The sequence below is a fragment of the Schistocerca americana genome, chromosome 3 (genome assembly GCF_021461395.2).
Source record: "Schistocerca americana isolate TAMUIC-IGC-003095 chromosome 3, iqSchAmer2.1, whole genome shotgun sequence".
Lineage (NCBI taxonomy): Eukaryota > Metazoa > Arthropoda > Insecta > Orthoptera > Acrididae > Schistocerca > Schistocerca americana.
The window spans coordinates 616,915,716-616,933,614 of record NC_060121.1 but is presented as its reverse complement, the minus strand read 5'-3'; the positions used below and the strand labels follow the sequence as shown (position 1 = coordinate 616,933,614).

The 17,899-nt window shown below is 45.4% G+C and overlaps 1 protein-coding gene across 1 annotated transcript in view; it reads left to right on the top strand.

Annotated features, from left to right (window-relative positions):
* Positions 1-17,899, top strand: part of LOC124606254 (ATP-dependent translocase ABCB1-like) — a 129,751-nt gene that overhangs the window by 7,605 nt on the left and 104,247 nt on the right. Inside the window, exons 3-7 of the mRNA XM_047138230.1 lie at positions 187-483; positions 3,565-3,760; positions 6,286-6,510; positions 7,857-7,982; positions 16,712-16,915. Of these exons, the coding sequence (XP_046994186.1) occupies positions 187-483; positions 3,565-3,760; positions 6,286-6,510; positions 7,857-7,982; positions 16,712-16,915 (1,048 nt within the window). The remainder of the gene's footprint in view (positions 1-186; positions 484-3,564; positions 3,761-6,285; positions 6,511-7,856; positions 7,983-16,711; positions 16,916-17,899) is intronic.

Sequence of the window (17,899 nt, the reverse complement as noted above, 5' to 3'; positions counted from 1 at the left end):
TACAGTACATTTTGGCGATGTGAACACTAACCTGTCGAAGCTGAAAGAGGGAATCGGGAAGGTGTTCTGCTGTTCACCAGCAAGATGGTGTGCTTAAATCGACTGTTTGGTGCTGGTTTCAATATGCATGGGACTCGAGACATCTTTCAATTAAGCACACGTTGTACCTGTTGTCCATGTCCACAGGAACCTGTCAAAGTTGGAAGACGGGATCGGGGAGAAGGTAGTGGTCTTTGCCACCAACATGGTGGGCTGCGTCGGCTGCGTGTTGCTGGCCCTGGTGCGTGGCTGGGAGCTGGCTCTCGTCTGCCTGCTATCCCTGCCTGTGTGCGTGGGCTCACTCATAGCCACCGACGTTTACTCGTCTCGCCTCGCGGACCAGGAGGCGGATGAAGAAGGGAAAGCGGGCGCCATAGCTGAGGAGGTGTTCGCCGCCATCCGCACCGTAGTCGCTTTCGAAGGACAGGACAAGGAAGTCGAGAGGTAAATAGCATGGAAAGTACTGCGTAGTTCTATGATGGAGAGCTACCAATCAATCAAAGGATCGATAATGAAGAAGAAGAAGGACGTAGTTAAACCACGCAGTCGTAAAACACTGTAGCGCTTCTGACGTCATAACATTGCATGGCCCTCTGTCAGCCAGTTCGAGTCCTGCCGGGTGGGATCGTCGCCAGCCAGATTCATGACGTCACAGAGTGAATCCACAATAGTTGCTGCTGCCACTCGCCTTGGACTGTGCCCAATTTGATCTCCATGTCGAATCCATAGATGTAGATATTTGTTTACTAGATTAATGCCAGTTGTACAAAATGCCAAACTCACTGTGCCCACGAGCTGAAGCTAATATCTCGTGGCACGGAACTGTTATATCGAAAAACAAATTATTTCATAATTTTCGAGTCGTTGAAATGAATGAACACTGTCACAAAAACGTACAGGGAACTGGTATACGTCTGAAAGTTGTTATTGTGGTATTCTCGGAGAGGCTGATGATCACTATGTTCAAGCTATTCAGCCGAACTGAAAATATTTCTACGATGGCCAACGACCTTTGTAAGGTGCTGTTGGTGATTATCTCACTTGTGCTGCCTTCGTAAATTCAAAATGTCTTTCGCGTATTGTCAGCATTACCCACTTTTTCCACATGAGTTCGTCTCCCAGTGAGCTGATGAATGGATATGTCCACGGTACCTAGCGTAGGCATTTACTTTGGGCAGTGTGCAAAACTGGCCTTGAGAGGCCGTTTTCGTCATTATACATGACTGTTTCTACAGCTGAATATTCCATCTCTTATAAACATGGCCTTGTATGCATAAAATACATACGTAGGAAAAGGATGGTTTGCTGCACGTCAGTGCAGCAACTAATATTCACCCTTCTCGCACCATCTGAAGTCTTCTCGCTGCAAAGAATACGAGTTTTTGTGGATGATTGGGATGACGACTGTTCAGGTCTTCGTCTAACTATTCATATTTAGGTGTTTGTTGTCCCCATCTAAATCACGTCATCCAAATGCCGGGGCGGCTCCTTTGAAAAGGGAACTGCCGTTTTCCTTCCCCATCCTTTCGTAAACCGAGCTTGTGCTCCGTCTCCAATGTCGTCACCCTCGACTGGAAGTTAAAAGCTAATCTTCCTTCTTTTCCTATTTGTCGAAACTATGTACTAATACTGGAATCGAATAGTGGCACGAACTCAATCAATGTAACTTTGGACATCTACTGTAAGCTGACTCCCTCATTTCTGTATCACTGCATGACTGGAGTCTCTAGCATAATGAATAAGCTCGTTTTAAGAATACCAGTCTCCGTCATCCTCGGGTTACCTTTCCTTGAAATATTCCTTATAGGACATTTATAAGGAACTAGTTCCTTCATATTAGGTGGCCAGTCCATTCCTGCTGTCTTCGCTCTATTGTTTTCCTTAATTACCACTCTTCACCAAATCTTTGCTGGACTCCATGGTTGGTGGTTTTACTGTCCACTACATCTTTAACAGGAGCCCATCGCTGCAAGAGATTTCATTTTTCCCTATAGCCCATGTTTCGCATCCATAAAATAGGCTACAAATTCAGCTGTTAACCATCTTTGTTTATGTTACGTGAACAAAGCACTTTTCTTTAATTCGTGACCACTGCTGTTTCCTCTCCAATTATTTGTTATATACCTTCTTTGTTTCTTCCGTTTACAATTATCTTACTTACTAAATATGTGTATGAATTTGTTTGTTCTATTTTATTTCCTCTAACATTAACTTTTATTTCTTCTGAATACTTGTAGTTCACGGGTATTTCTGTCTTTCATGGGTTAATTTGCATTTTGTATTTAACCCTTAACACTAAACACATACCTGTTAAGATTCTTTAGAGGTTTATTTCATGTGAAGCAATCACAGCTATGTCATCCGCAAACCTAAGCATCTATATTCCTTCTTTTTTTCATTTATTGTGGTGCCTGTACAATATTTTTTGCTTTCATGTACTCCATACTGAATGTACGTGTTGAATAGAGATAGGGAGAGACTGCATCCTTGTTTAAACCTTTTTAGAATTCTAGCTTCTTCTTGTGCATTTATTGCCTTTACTATGGCAGCTTGTTCTTAGCAAGGTTCTTAAAGGCAAACTGATCTACAGCTGAATTAACTTCAATTTAGTTCTTAATGTGTCTGTGTATCACTCTTGTTAATATTTTTGAAATGTGAGTTACAGGGCTCAGAGTCCTGCGATCATCATTAGTAACCGCTGTGTTCTTCTTTGGACCATTATCATGTCACTTTTCTTAAGGTCTTTATGGGTATTACCAGTTTCATGCATATCACTGACTTGTTTTTGAGTCTAATACCTGAAGCATTTCACTTGGGATGTTAACAATACCATTACTTCTATTTCTTTCAGATCATTTACAGATTTTTCGAAATTTTCTTTAGCAGTTTGAGGCACCATTTCAATGTTTTCGAGTTTCTCCTCACAAATTCTCTTAATGAGGCCCATGAACATACACACCCTTTTTACAGTTCTCCATAAAATGTTTTTAAAATGTTGAAATATGTATTCTTCGAGTTACACTTCACAAAGTCGGGAAACTTTAGTAGACCAGTGAGATGTACATAATCCTTCTGAAAGACAGTAATCTGTTTGTTGATTTATCATAACTATGATTTGTGATAATACCTGATGTGGAGGCTAAGTGAATTTTATAATTATCCTATCGACCTACGGAATATTCTCCCTCTTCGCCTTTGCTTCTCATTTTAGACAGTAAGTTGCCTAAAACAGGAAGTGAGTATTTGCTCATAAAAACTCCGTGATTAGAGTACGGAGGAGGAAATGTGTGTACCAAGTAGACAACAAGAAAGAAGCTTACGTCTCAGAAACGAAAATAAAAGAGCTGTCCGTCAGCTTGATACATTTGCAGTAATACCTGAAATTATAGAGCGTTTTATTCTTGTTTGTGTGTGTTCAAAAAACATTAAATAAATCAGCAACGGAATTTGATAATGTCGTGTCTTCTGTCATTCGTTGCAGTCCGAAAAATTTTGAACTGAGGCATACAAAATGTGTTGTTCCAGGTACAGCGAAAAACTGCAAAGTGCCGTTAATATCAGCAAGAGAAAGCACTTCGTAAATGGAATAAACGACGCAATCTCGTGGATCTCAATGTTCGGCGGGTACGCTCTGGCTTTCTGGTATGGCGTGGAGCTCATCATCAGAGACAAAGACTATCCTGAGAGTCAAAGAACTTACGACGCTGGCACTATGATTGCTGTAAGTATGAGACACAGCGTGCAACGTCTTAAAATAATTTGACAAATCGTTTATCCACACAAGAGAATGGATACGATTAACATGGAAGTCAATCATGTTTCGCCCATCCATCGAATCTGTATAACTGCATACATGTTTCTATTCTGTGTGAAGAATGAGGGGCGTGACAGCCAAAATTGTGACAATGCGAGTAAATATTCGCTATAGTGATAATTATAGACGCAAATGGGACAAGCAGGCTATTGAATGTATTATGGCAACTGAAATTTTCTCTCCGTGACACCAATATGAAATGAAGTTCTTTTTTGTGTTCGTATTCGTTAACTTCTTTTTCTTCTTCCTCTTCTTTCTTCCGGAGTTAGGCATTTGTCTGTTACGTCCTCCTGTTCTGTGTCTTGTCTGCAGTTCGTTTCTATTTGTTTTTATCGCTTCTTTCTTAGTACAGTCGTTGATCTTTTCCCTCCTGGTATTGGTGGTGGTGGTGGTTAGTGTTTAACGTCCCGTCGACAACGAGGTCATTAGAGACGGAGCACAAGCTCGGGGTTAGGGAAGGATTGGGAAGGAAATCGGCCGTGCCCTTTCAAAGGAACCATCCCGGCATTTGCCTGAAACGATTTAGGGAAATCACGGAAAACCTAAATCAGGATGGCCGGAGACGGGATTGAACCGTCGTCCTTCCGAATGCGAGTCCAGTGTGCTAACCACTGCGCCACCTCGCTCGGTTGCTCCTGGTATTCATTATTATTTTAGACCTGCTATGTTCATTTGTTCTTGTGACATGCTTTATACGATTTAATCTGTTCATTTATGGTTCAAATGGCTCTGAGCACTATGGGACTTAACTGCTGTGGTCATCAGTCCCCTAGAACTTAGAACTACTTAAACCTAACTAACCTAAGGACATCACACACAACCATGCCCGAGGCAGGATTCGAACCTGCGACCGTAGCGGTCACGCGGTTCCAGACTGTAGCGCCTAGAACCGCACGGCCACTCCGGCCGGCTGTTCATTTAAGCTTTTTAGTTTAATTCTTGTCTGATTGTTAGACTCCTTATCATATCAGTAGCCTATTACTTAATTTAAATGTCAGCCTGATACGATAACACGTTATTACATCGCGTTTATGAGAATGGTGCCAAAAATACTTGAGTAATAAATCATATTATATTTTACTATGTGACGAATATGTAACAAAAGCTGGCTAGTGAGTTCCGGGAATGCTTTAAATGTTGAGTAACGTTCACAATTTACCTAAGCGATTTATCAAATAGTATAAACAGCACTCTCATACTTCTCGAGGACGACACTCCTATCCTCATGAAAGTACTGCCAGTGCATGGTACTAATGAATTACAAAACAACTAAGGCAGTACTGTGACCTGGCATAGTGAAAGACAGCTGTCTTTAATTGAGGATCAGTGGAAAATATCGACTATAAAAAGAGAAAAATTGATACTATTTGATTACACGCTCACCGAGTCGGATTCGGGACGACGACAGTTCAAATCCGCGCCCAGTCATCCAGATTTCGGTTTTCCGTGATTTTCCTAAATCACTCAGGCAAATACTGGCACGGTTTCCCTTTGCTGAGGACACGGCCGATTTCCTTCCCCATCCTTTTGTAATTCGAACATGTGCTCCGTCGCTGATGACCCCGCTGTTGACAGAACGTCAATGTCTAATCTTGCTTCCTTTCTTCCTGCTGTTTCCCAGGAAACAAAATAACATATGAAGGAGGAAGCAGAGCATCACAGGCAAGTAAGCCTAAAGAGGTCTACTTGTATTAAACACTGGCAAAATTTTGAGGTTTCAATTTCTGAGGATGTGCATCCGTAGCATAAAATTTCTGGAATGCTGAAAACATGAAGAAAAGAGAAATGAAGCGTTTAACATGTGGTGTTACAGAGAGATGCAAATTAAGTAAGGCGATAAGATTAAAAAATGACGAAATTCCGCAGGATCGGCAAGCAAATCCAGTATGCGGCAAAAGTATGGCTAAAGGAAGAGCCATAATGATATGACGAATGTTAAGACACCTCCATGTTGCTAAAGGACATGGACTGTAGAGGAAAACAGATATTGGTGTTTATCCAACAAATAATCGAGGATGTTAAGTGTAAGTTCTACTATGAAATAAAGAGATTCGGATAGGGAAGGAAGTTGTGGTGGGCAGCTTAAAACTTGTTCCAAGTCTTTTGACGAAAAAGTAGCTTTGAGACGAGACACGTAAGGAATTCACAGAAGTGCCGTAGTAGCTTAATAGGTCGGTACAGCACATACGAAATCGTAACAGAGAGGCTAATATCGATTAAACGGAATATTTGGAAGCAAGAAGACGTTGTTCTCGCGGAATTCTATGGAATACATTTAGAAAACCAGCACTGGAGGGGTTAGTTTTCAAGCATGCTATCTTTCACTTCACTTCTTATATTACATTGATCGAATTAAGGATTGATTCGGGGATTTGAGGAGCTGGGCAAAAAATGTATTAGGATATCGGGTTGGTTTTTATTGTTCCTTGCAGATTTTCTATTCGGTGATGGACACGTCGTGGGTGTTCTCTGCGGCGACTCGTCACTTTGAGGCCTTCTCCACCGCTAGAGGCGCCGCCGCCAAGATATTTGCCGTCATAGACCGCGAGTCGCCCATCGACAGTCTGTCTGACGAAGGAGAAAGGCCACACTACGCCCGAGGGGACATTGCCTTCAACGACGTCCACTTTGAATATCCGTCACGTCGAGGTGTCAAGGTAAGGCAAATCATAATCCCTCTACACGACTTCTCTCTTCACTTACGTTGTCATCGTCGCATAGCCTCACTGTCAAGTCCACTGGTAAATGTAGTGTCTGAAAAAGATACTGAACTCATTTCCGAGGAACGGACTCTAATCTTCACCGTCAAATCCCTATTTGGAACTCCTTTCTTTGCCGCACCGGGTTGTGGGACTGTCCTTTACTCTCTTTCTGATACTTTCCTGTCTGATACGTAAGGCAGTGAATATCATAACTTCCTTTTGTATATGTCCAGTTTTAAACAGACATTCTGTGGTAAGCAATGAATAGTAGAAGCTCTGTATTTGCGCTGCTGCCATATATGCAATAAAACACCTGCCGGAAAACTTTAAGAGTCACTAATAAATGCTATACTTAATTTCAAACTATTATTATTGAGAGAAACAGATCACAGTGGAAAGAGGAACAGAGCGCTCGTTCAAAGACATCATAGACGCCTATCACACTTTTCGCCATTTAGCCATTTTCAACTGCAGTAGATTGTCTGACATGTATACATACGGTGTACCAGCGGGGATGGTCTACATTCAGGGATATGACAAGAACGACCATTCTAAGCAAAATGGTCTAGTAAATATGGGCTCTAAAATTGTATGCCTTAAGAGCTACAAAGATTTATCATCTTCCATACTGTGAAAGAAATCTATTCTGCTGCAAGTTCTTTGCTTCCCATATTTTGAGAACTACCAGTGTGGACCAAAAAAAGAAAAAAATGCTCAGTAAACCTGGACTCCAAAATGCATACCTTAAGAGCACTCGTTCATCTTCGTTACTGTGAAACACATGTGTTCTGCTAAACAGGTGCTCATAGCTCTTAAAGTGTGCATTTTAGAGTCCATGTTTACTACATACCTGTTTCTTATTCGGGTCCATGCTACTTCCTCGCAAAATATGGAAAGCAAAGATCTTGCAGCAGAAGACATTTGTTTGACAGTATCGAAGAAGTGCTGATAGCTCTTAAGGTATGTACTTTGCAGCTCTTGTTCAATAGACTTCTTTGCTTCGAAAGACCGTTCCTGTTTTATCTATGGAATACTCACCGTACCTTCAGGATCACCTTTACAAGCGTCGGATGTATTGACACAAATTTAAACTGAACTGTATACCATTTGAAAATGTAGTAGGGTGTTTTTCGAACAAATAATTTCAACAGACTAAGGTGTCGATGACATTTTTCAAAAAGTTTTATATCCGTAACAACTCCAGAGAAGAAAAAATAAAGAATTAACTAGTGAAACTCCCTTGTCAATTGTTTATCGTTTACGCTGTTCAGTATTCCGTTGAAGTTTGTTCCTGCTTGCAGGTCCTTCAAGGCCTCAATCTGAAGATCAAAGCTGGCCAGACGGTGGCGCTTGTCGGAAGTTCCGGCTGTGGGAAATCCACGTGCATCCAACTCATCCAAAGATTCTACGACTCTCAAATCGGTTCGGTAGGTATTTAATAGGACAGTTAGTTAGTCTCTACTTTAGTCAGTGACTTTCCTGAAATGACTGATAGTAATGTGAATTACCAGAAAAAGTTTTACGCTATGACGCTGCGAATACAATATGCCTCTAGTGTCACCTGATAATCAGGTTCGCTTCTCTGGGTGCGCTTGTTCACAAATTTACCTCTTCTGTGGAGATTTTAAAGTGAGTGCAAGAAAGATTAGAAGAAACTAAGGGCCACGTCATGGGAATAACATACCTTGCTAACAGTGTGAGCGTAGACATACCTGGGCAGTCTGTTAAGAAGAGGAGCGTACTGAACACGGCAGCACGTTGTGAATTAACCAAGTTTGAGCGTGATACGATAATCTGCGCAAATTTACACAAAAATACTGGTTTCTGTGGAAATACTGTCCAGGATAGGTGTTTAATATCTCTCAGACACTGTTTTTAATTGCATAAACAGCGACTCTGGACCACCACAAGTGTCTGACGAACAGGCTTCACTCCGTTTCAGCAGAGCCATAGGGGCCTCAGGAAGCCGTTCCTACTACTACTGTACGGAGACAAATCTGCTACATAATTTTCACCAGCCTACGACCGACGAGTGTTTCAGCGCCTTCCGGTGACTTTTGACCACTCAGCGCAGATCTGCTCCACCACCTGACACACTCATCCATTATTCAGTATTTTTACTGAGCCTTATATGTGCGACAGTGAAGTCCGCTTCGTACCTATTGCCGCCAGTTTTTATAATCAACGTGATATAATACACTGCTGGAAAAAAAATTAGTATGCCCTTTTCGAGGACTGCAATTCATTGAAGATTTATTTTTACAACAGTGCATATGGAGTACATGAAATGATTACATTTACAGATAACTAGCACAAGCGGTTCTGAGGTACCAGGTATCGACGCATATTGAAACACCCATATTTGAACGTGGTGTAGCCACCACGGGTGTTAATGTAGGCGCTGGCCGGCATCCAGATGATCATTCAGATGGCGAATACTATCCTGGTATACGTTATGTCACGTTTGCTCGACCTATTTACGTAGTTCTGTAAGAGTTGTTGGCTGACAAGCTGCACGAGTCACTTCTCGTCCCGTCATATCCCACACGTGCCCGATTGGAGACATGTCTGGAGGTCGTCCTGGTCAGGGAAGCTGCAGAGCACGTTGAGTTTCACAGGCAGTGTGTGGACGTACATTATCTTGTTAGAACAATACATCGCCTTCTTGTTGTGAAAATAGCAAAAGAACGGGTCAAACAGCATACTGCAGGTACCGAGCACTGGCTAGCGTCCCCTGCAGAAAAACCAAAGGTAAAATAAAGTTCTGGATTTTCGCACCCCAGACCATAAGGTCTTGGGAGGGGTCAGTGCGTCTTGGGCTAATGCACTCTACGAGACAGCACTCACCAGGTCTACGTCGTAGGCGCAAACGACCATCACTGGGGTCTTTGCAGAATATACTTTCATCGCTGAAGACTACGGCGCGCCATCTTTCAAGTGATCCTCTGACGGCACCAGTCGAACCATTCACGTCGATGCTAAGGCGAGAGTGGAAGACGGGCTAGAGATGCGCGTGCCTCTAGTCCCACTGCTAGCAACCGCTCCTGGTGAGCGTCTGTGTTGCATGGTCATCCGAGCCCTCGTTTACGTGTGTGTCAGTGTACATGCAACCACTGATACTAGCATCATTGCATATTGTATAATGTATTTTTTACAAAATCATCTTCTATTGTATGTTTTAACCATTTTTAAATACAGTTTTTGTAGACTTTGACTGAAGAGCGGTTTTTTAAATGCTGCCAGACCGCCTCCCACTGTGGGGAACTGAAATAACAATAAAGAAAAGAGAAAAAAATAGTCCGGCATTCAGTGGTTTTCCTCCTGACGACAAGATTTTATTCACTGTCGCAGTCGTTTCACGTCGGTATTAGTATATGCCTATGCTTGGTTTCTAAATCTCGACTGAACGAAACATGAAACTCCAACCTTCGTATCAATCCGAAGAAAAATCTGAGACAATATGCAGAATAATGTATACCTTCGAGAATGAAATTTTCACTCTGCAGCGGAGTGTGCGCTGATATGAAACTTCCTGGCAGATTAAAACTGTGTGCCGGACCGAGAATCGAACTCGTAACCTTTGCCTTTCGCGGGCAAGTGCTCTACCAACTGAGCTACCCAAGCACGACTCACGCCCCGTCCTCACAGCTTTACTTCTGCCAGTACCTCGCCTCCTACCTTCCAAACTTTACAGAAGCTCTCCTGCGAAACTTGCAGAACTAGTTTCGCAGGAGAGCTTCTGTAAAGTTTGGAAGGTAGGAGGCGAGGTACTGGCAGAAGTAAAGCTGTGAGAACGGGGCGAGAGTCGTGCTTGGGTAGCAAGTTTCGCAGGAGAGCTTCTGTAAAGTTTGGAAGGTAGGAGGCGAGGTACTGGCAGAAGTAAAGCTGTGAGAACGGGGCGAGAGTCGTGCTTGGGTAGCAAGTTTCGCAGGAGAGCTTCTGTAAAGTTTGGAAGGTAGGAGGCGAGGTACTGGCAGAAGTAAAGCTGTGAGGACGGGGCGTGAGTCGTGCTTGGGTAGCTCAGTTGGCAGTCTGCTTTCCGCAGCGCTGCGGCGAGGACTTCTTGTTTACGTCCCGTCCGCGCGGTCGCGAGTGACCGTAGTTGTTTACTACTGCGTTGTCGCTAGTTTAGAGTCCATCACTACCGACGCAACATGGCACATTCATACAGACAAACCACCATCAAGATCAGTTTTCAACCCGATCATGCAAGACCGCGAGCTTTTGAAGTGGAACATTTTCTACGTGAAGACGTTAACATCGAACCGCGAGACATAATTGGTATCCATCTCTCTATCACGAGCAGTGTTGTCTACGTCAAGCTAGTAAGTGATGAGGTGTGCAACTGAATCGTGCACGCACATGCGAACGATCTTAAATTCAAACATTCTGATGGCCATATTGGGGCGGTATCTATCGATCACGCGGGGCTTGGCCTCCGTACGATACGCGTCTTCGAACTCCCATTCGAAGTACCACCGGACGTAGTCACCGCAGCTTTCTAGCCCTACGGCAGAGTGATCAGGGATATGGCCGAGAAATGGACCACCTTTACAACGTCCCCCGTTCTTAACGGGGTACGACAGATTAAAATTGAACTGACCAAACATGTTCCGTCATATCTTGTCATCGGCGGATGTAGGGCGATCATTATGTATGACGGTCAGCCATGCACTTGCTCTGGTTGTGGCCAAGAGGGACACGTCCGGTCGGATTGTCTCCGACGACGGCTTACTCAAATCCCGACAGGTGAATCTATGACTCCTTTTACGGTGACGACCCTTCCTCTCAAATACGCCGAGGTTACACGGGCAGCAACCCTTTCCGATGCTGACCACATTAGTCCGATAGCCGCCCCAGATGGCGAGACCATGATGGCTTCTGCAGTACAGGATCCGGCCTCTACAACGGCGTCCCCACCTGAAGATAATCACCGACCGACCTTGCAAGAAGGCGTGGATGCCAGGATGGACATTGACCCACGGATTGTGCCGACAGCGGCTTTTCTTCCAGACACCGGAGCAGCTGCAGAAATCCACCCACATTCAGATACTGAAACACACGTCAGTAAACAGCGTTCCCCGCGAAAACACAAGAGACGGCGGCGTGTTCCATCGGACGAGTGTTTGCAGCGATCGTCTGGCATGGACTGTGGAAATTCCGACGACGGTACCGGCGGTACAGAGGCCGCTGTAACATCAAACTCAACAGATCGCCATGGTGACGTCTTCAGCCCCTCCGACCCCACAGAACAGCAGGATCACAAGCAGACAGCCGCTGCCGATTCCCAGTCAGAAGAGCCTATGGAGTCAGCGCCGAGTGCCGCAGCAGCCACTGACAGCCACCAACAGCCGATGGTATTTCATGGCGACTGGGCGGACGACTGTGAGGAGAACTCCTTGCCCATCGTGTCGGACGAGACGGGGGGAAATTTACTCCACCAGTGTTGATCCTTTCCCGCCGTCAGTTACAGTGACGAGACAGCCTTACAAGGGAATTGATGGCCAACACGGGTGCTATGGATAGACCTCAAACTTATCGCATTGCAACTATAAACATCAACACTATACGGACGAGCGCTAAGTTATCCTTGCTTCAGGATATGTTGAACTCTGCTTCCGTCGATATAGCCCTTCTCCAGGAAGTGTACGTCGACGACTCCCCAGGCATGTACGGTTACGATGCTTGCGTCTCTCCAGCTTCCCCAACAGGCAGCGGTGTCACTGTACTTCTTCGGGAAGGGATAGTGGCGGACTATATCCTGTTTCTGCCTGGGGCAAGAGGAATGGCACTCACAGTACTGGGTGTCCGCCTTATCAATATCTACGCACCTTCCGGGACGGACAAACGTCGTGAACGTTCACGATTCTTTGCGGAAGACGTCGCCCCGCTCTTCCAAGGCCGCCACGACCATCTGGTGTTTGGCGGTGACTACAATTGCGTACTGGCGCCCCGAGACCAACACCCACGACATAATCCGTGCCCGGAACTCGAGACGTTAATTCGAGACCTGCAGATGGTGGACACTTTGGAACATCTTCACTCACTTCACGAGTCACTCTTCCAGTCGTTTCGATCGGATTTATGTCTCACGCTCTCTCGCCGCTGGAACACAGGGTGCGGAACTGTGGCCTGCAGCATTCTCGGACCACTCAGCTTACATTTGTACCGTCACCCTGCGGCGGCAACAAGTGTGGAGAAGCCGCAGCCCGTGGAAATTAAACATCGCTCACCTGTCGTACCCGGATTGCCGCCAAGCCGTTGAAGGTACGTGGCATTCGTGTGAAAATCGCCTCCGTGCATACCCCACAACGATTCGCTGGTGGTTGGACTGCGCCAAGCCGGCACTGAGGCGAACGTTGATAACCTACGGTCGCGACCACGCTACTTGGCGAAGACATACACTCGACTTTTACTTCTGGGTCCTGCGCGACTGCGATGCTATGGCGCCGTCTCCGGAACAACAAACGGCGGTCCACCGAGCTAAGGCTCAGATCCTCGCAGACATGCGACGCCATCTAGAGGGGGTAGTCATCCGCTCGAGGACGCAGGATCGGATACCGAGCGAAAGCCCGTCAATGTTCCACGTCCTTCGTGAACGTAAACGACGCTAACAAGCGCTGATTCGCTTCATCGACACGGAGGACTGTCGTCGCCTCACCACGCAACAAGACATAAACACAGCATTCTATAATCATTATTCCCAACTCTATTCCGCTCAGACCCCTGATCCGACAGCAATGGAGGACGTCTCTCAGACGATTTACGGCACCGTCACCCCGGCAATGGAAGCGGCCTTGATGGACGAAATTACAGAAGAACAAGTGATCGACGCCATTAGAAAAGGAGCTGTCAACAAGTCTCCGGGTCCTGATGGCCTCCCCTTGGAATTTTACCGGACTTTTCAATATTTATTAGCCTCCCGATGGACGGACATCAGTTGCGAACTACTATCCCCGGACGTGCCGCTCCCTGCGGCCCTTGTGGAAGGGATGATTATGCCTATTCACAAACCGTCCGGTGGCTCACGACTTCAGGACTACCTCCCGTTGACGCTATTGAACTGCGACTTTAAGATCTTTTCTCGACTGTTGGCGGCGCGGATACGCCAGACCTTACGAAATGTTATCTCACCCGATCAAACGTCATTAGGAGGCAACAATAATATTCAAACAGCACTCAGTGAATATCGTGACTTGATCTCACTGGCGAGGGCATGTCGTCTGAAGGGTGCACTGGCGGCAATCGATTTTAGTCAAGCTTTCGACCGAGTGGACCACGACTATTTGGAAGCGGTCCTCAAACATATGTGGTACCCACAGCCATTCGTCACTGTCGTCATGCGACTACTCCGTGGCGCGACGTCCAAGGTGATCGTCAACGGCCGACCTACGCAGCAGCTCCTCACCATTTCTCGATCGATACGCCAAGGCTGCCCTCTGTCCACTTTATGCTGTGGCCATGGAACCTCTCCTCTGCGGCCTGCGCCAACGACTAACGGGTATGACGTTACGAGGCCACACTTTCTGATGTAAAGCGTACGCTGACGACCTGGTGATTGTCATCCCCAACGGTGACGACACCGCTAGCGCACTGAATTTGATAGCGAAATATGGCATGGCCACTGGTAGTCGTATCAACGTCGCAAAATCGGTGGCGATGAACATCGGGGTCTGATTGTCTGAGAACAGTGTCACCCCCTTACAGCTCAGAGATAGTTTGAAATGTCCCGGCACTGATTTTAGAGACGATATACGACGGACCGCTGCTCACAACTTTCGACGGCTTTTACGAAATGCTCGGACTGGAATTGCCAACAACCGCCTACGAGCCGTGGACATAGTCCAAAGGGCCCAGTATGTTAACACACATTTAGCGTCACGCATTCTGCACATCGCCCAGATATTACCTATACCGGTGATCTTAGCTCGCCGTATACTTGCGGCTTTTGGGTCCTTCGTGAGTTCAGGAATGCTTTTCGAGATGAAATATGAGACTCTCTCTCCCCAGATCGGGGAGGGCTTGGCCTTTATCACGTTCTTGACAGAGCGGTCGCTCTATTTGTGAGCACATTAGTCAAACTATGGCACCGCCGTCCGGACAGTCTGACGAGTTTGTTAATAGAAGAACTAGCACCGCCCTCCCTGTTGCCGCCTGTGCCGATACACCACGTCCCCTCCTCGCTCTTCTACATCGGTGTCTTTTACCTCGAACTCAGTTACGTTCCACTTGCCTTACCAGCGACTCAACTGGCGACGGCAAAGACGGTTTATAGGGTCCTGCAACGTGGACGACCAGATAACGTCGTGGAGAGGAAGCACCCGAACGTCAACTGGCGAGTAGTGTGGAGGACAATTCACCACGTAACACTGGACACTGACGTCACGGCGATGTGGTATGTCACTGTCAACGGTAAGCAGGTGACCAGATCAAGGCTACATGCGATCCACATGGTAGACTCACCAACGTGCACGATCTGTGGCGTTCAAGACAACGATGAACACCGTCTTAGCTGTGGCGAGTCTACGGAAGTGTGGCACGTAGTGAGGCAAATGTCAGCATACTTCCTTCGGATAACGCCGAATCAGATCGACCCCAAGACTATCTTATTCCCGGATGAGACGTATTACCCACGCACTAAAATTAATGCAATGACGTGGCTTCGTGGACATGCAGTGCATTATTTGTTTCAAGACGGCACTAAGGACACTTTAGACTTTTGGAACTATTTGCAGGAACGACATTGCAAAATCCTCCGTAACCCAAAGTATCGCCAATATTTTTCCAATTTTTTGTGGAGTGCGTTCCACGACCCTCCACGTAGCTGGAACATCATGGGTACGAGAAGCTAACACTACAAGACGATGATAGAACACTACACGGTACAACGTGGGATCTACTTTCATCATTACGAGAAGTCATACCTGGATGATACAGCAGATAGAGAGTTTCGTTGTGAACCCTGTAGCAGTATTTGCCCCATTTCCTCTTTTTGTACCCGGTGCGAAAAGATCTTCGCAGTTTTTGTTTCCGGTGCAAGATGTAGCACTACTTAATGGTGGTATGGATTCCACCCTTCAGTTCTGTTTCATGGTTTCCATCGCCCCGCACTTTGCTCTCTTTCTTTATGCCTTTTTCTACAACTATTACCACTGTTTTAGTTATGTGCGTCCCCAACTCGACAAAACGAGTGCACTTACTAGTGTTCAGTTCCTTACAGTAAAAAAAATAAAATGAAATAAAATAAAAATAAATAAATGAATAAATAAAATTTAAAAAAATCACAATAATACACCAACTGCGTCCTTTTTACCACATCACATCCCCAGGATGGGAGGGAGGAGACATCGTGGCCAGGCCTCTGGTGGTTAACGCATCTGCCTAGTAAGCAGAAGATCCCGGGTTTGAATCCCAGTTGGGTACACATTTTCATTCGTCGCCACTGCTTCGGCGTAATGTCCCGATGCAACTGACAACAGTGATTGCCTCCCATTCCTTTCCTTTCTACCCCTCTCTACCTTCAATGTACATGTAATGTATCACAGCTGCTTATTTTGCGTGGGGGTATGTTAAAAAAAAAAAGTGGCAAGCGTCGTGCGTTCTAAACTTATAGTCGCCTGTTCGCGCCCAACAATTTTTTTTTTTTTTTTTTTTACCACAGTCGGTCTAAAGTTACTGAACATCGAAGATAATTCGATTAACAAAAAAAAATAAAAATAAAAAAAAGTTGGTAGAGCACATTCCCGCGAAAGGCAAAGGTCCCGAGTTCGAGTCTCGGTCCGGCACACAGTTTTAATCTGCCAGGAAGTTTCGTATCAGCGCACACTCCGCTTCAGAGTGAAAATTTTATTCTGGAAACATCCCCCCACGCTGTGGCTAAGCCATGTCTCCGCAATATCCTTTCTTTCAGGAGTGCTAGTTCTGCAAGTTTCGCAGGAGAGCTTCTGTAAAGTTTGGAAGGTAGGAGGCGAGGTACTGGCAGAAGTAAAGCTGTGAGGACGGGGCGTGAGTCGTGCTTGGCTAGCTCAGTTGGTAGAGCATTTGCCCGCGAAAGGCAAAGGTCCCGAGTTCGAGTCTCGGTCCGGCACACAGTTTTAATCTGCCAGGAAGTTTAATGTATACATTACTAACAAAAGAATGTTCTCTTCGCTGGCAGGTGGAACTGGACGGCCGCGACTTACGGACGTTGAACGTGGGCTGGCTGCGCTCGCAGATCGGCGTGGTGGGCCAGGAGCCGGTACTCTTCCAGACCACCATAGCGGAGAACATCCGCTACGGGCGAGAGGACTGCACCATGGAGGACATTGTGGAGGCTGCCAAGACAGCTAATGCTCACGGATTCATCTCTAAGCTTCCGCAGGTAAGGCTCGGTGCTTCGTGTTCTCCGTTCACGCTCCAAGAAAGCGACCTCCGATTTGCTCTGAATCTTACTAACAAGGAGAGGCCACGACGTTCGGCTCACCGATTTAATAGAAGTTTGTGCACCTTTAGTAGTCAATTACGACAACATAATGTGCAAGTACTGAGGCGTTCTACTTAGGCGATATCGAAAAAATCGCAAGGGAATGTGTTATGCGTCAGAGAAGTGCCCTTGCGTTGCGACACTGAACACGAACTCTCGATTATCATGTGGTTGACGCTGAAGCTTCGTAATCGGCGAATCCCAGGATCGACTCTCGCTCATGATTTTTTATTCACAATTTTTGCAACACTAGTTATGTTATTTTACACATATTATATTTGAAAGATAATATGAATATAATACAAGTTTATTTGCTTGATCTTTTATTGAATTTCCTATGTTATTTGGTTGGTTGCCAACATTGTCAGAACAATTTTTATGTTTATAGTTTCGACAAGTAAACAACCAAACGCGTAAAGGTTTTCTGAAAAGGTATGCTTCTCGTGATTTCCGAAAATCGTTGTTTCTATAGTCGGGTAAGATACTGAGAACTGCTTTGCATCTGGACGCTTCGATCAGCAGACACAGGCTTGGTAATCCCAAGTCAAAATCGGTAAATAAATGTGTAAATAGCTTTATTCAATAATGTAATGAAATGCAATGTTTCCGAACTTCCAGCATGCTGGAATAGCTGTTGGTCAGCAATTTCTGTTGATTAGTACAACGAAAAACCAGTCCAAAGTTGCAAATTTTTTGTTATTCGCTCGATGACTAGTTACGAGCCGCGACCCATTTTCAGGTCACCGTAACACAGTCATAAATGATACTTACGAAGATGTGAAAACCATGTAAAAATGTGCACCGAAAAGTTACAACGCACACAGATAAAGCGAATTCTCATTTGCACACAGCGGGATACAAATATCTGCACAGACAGACTAA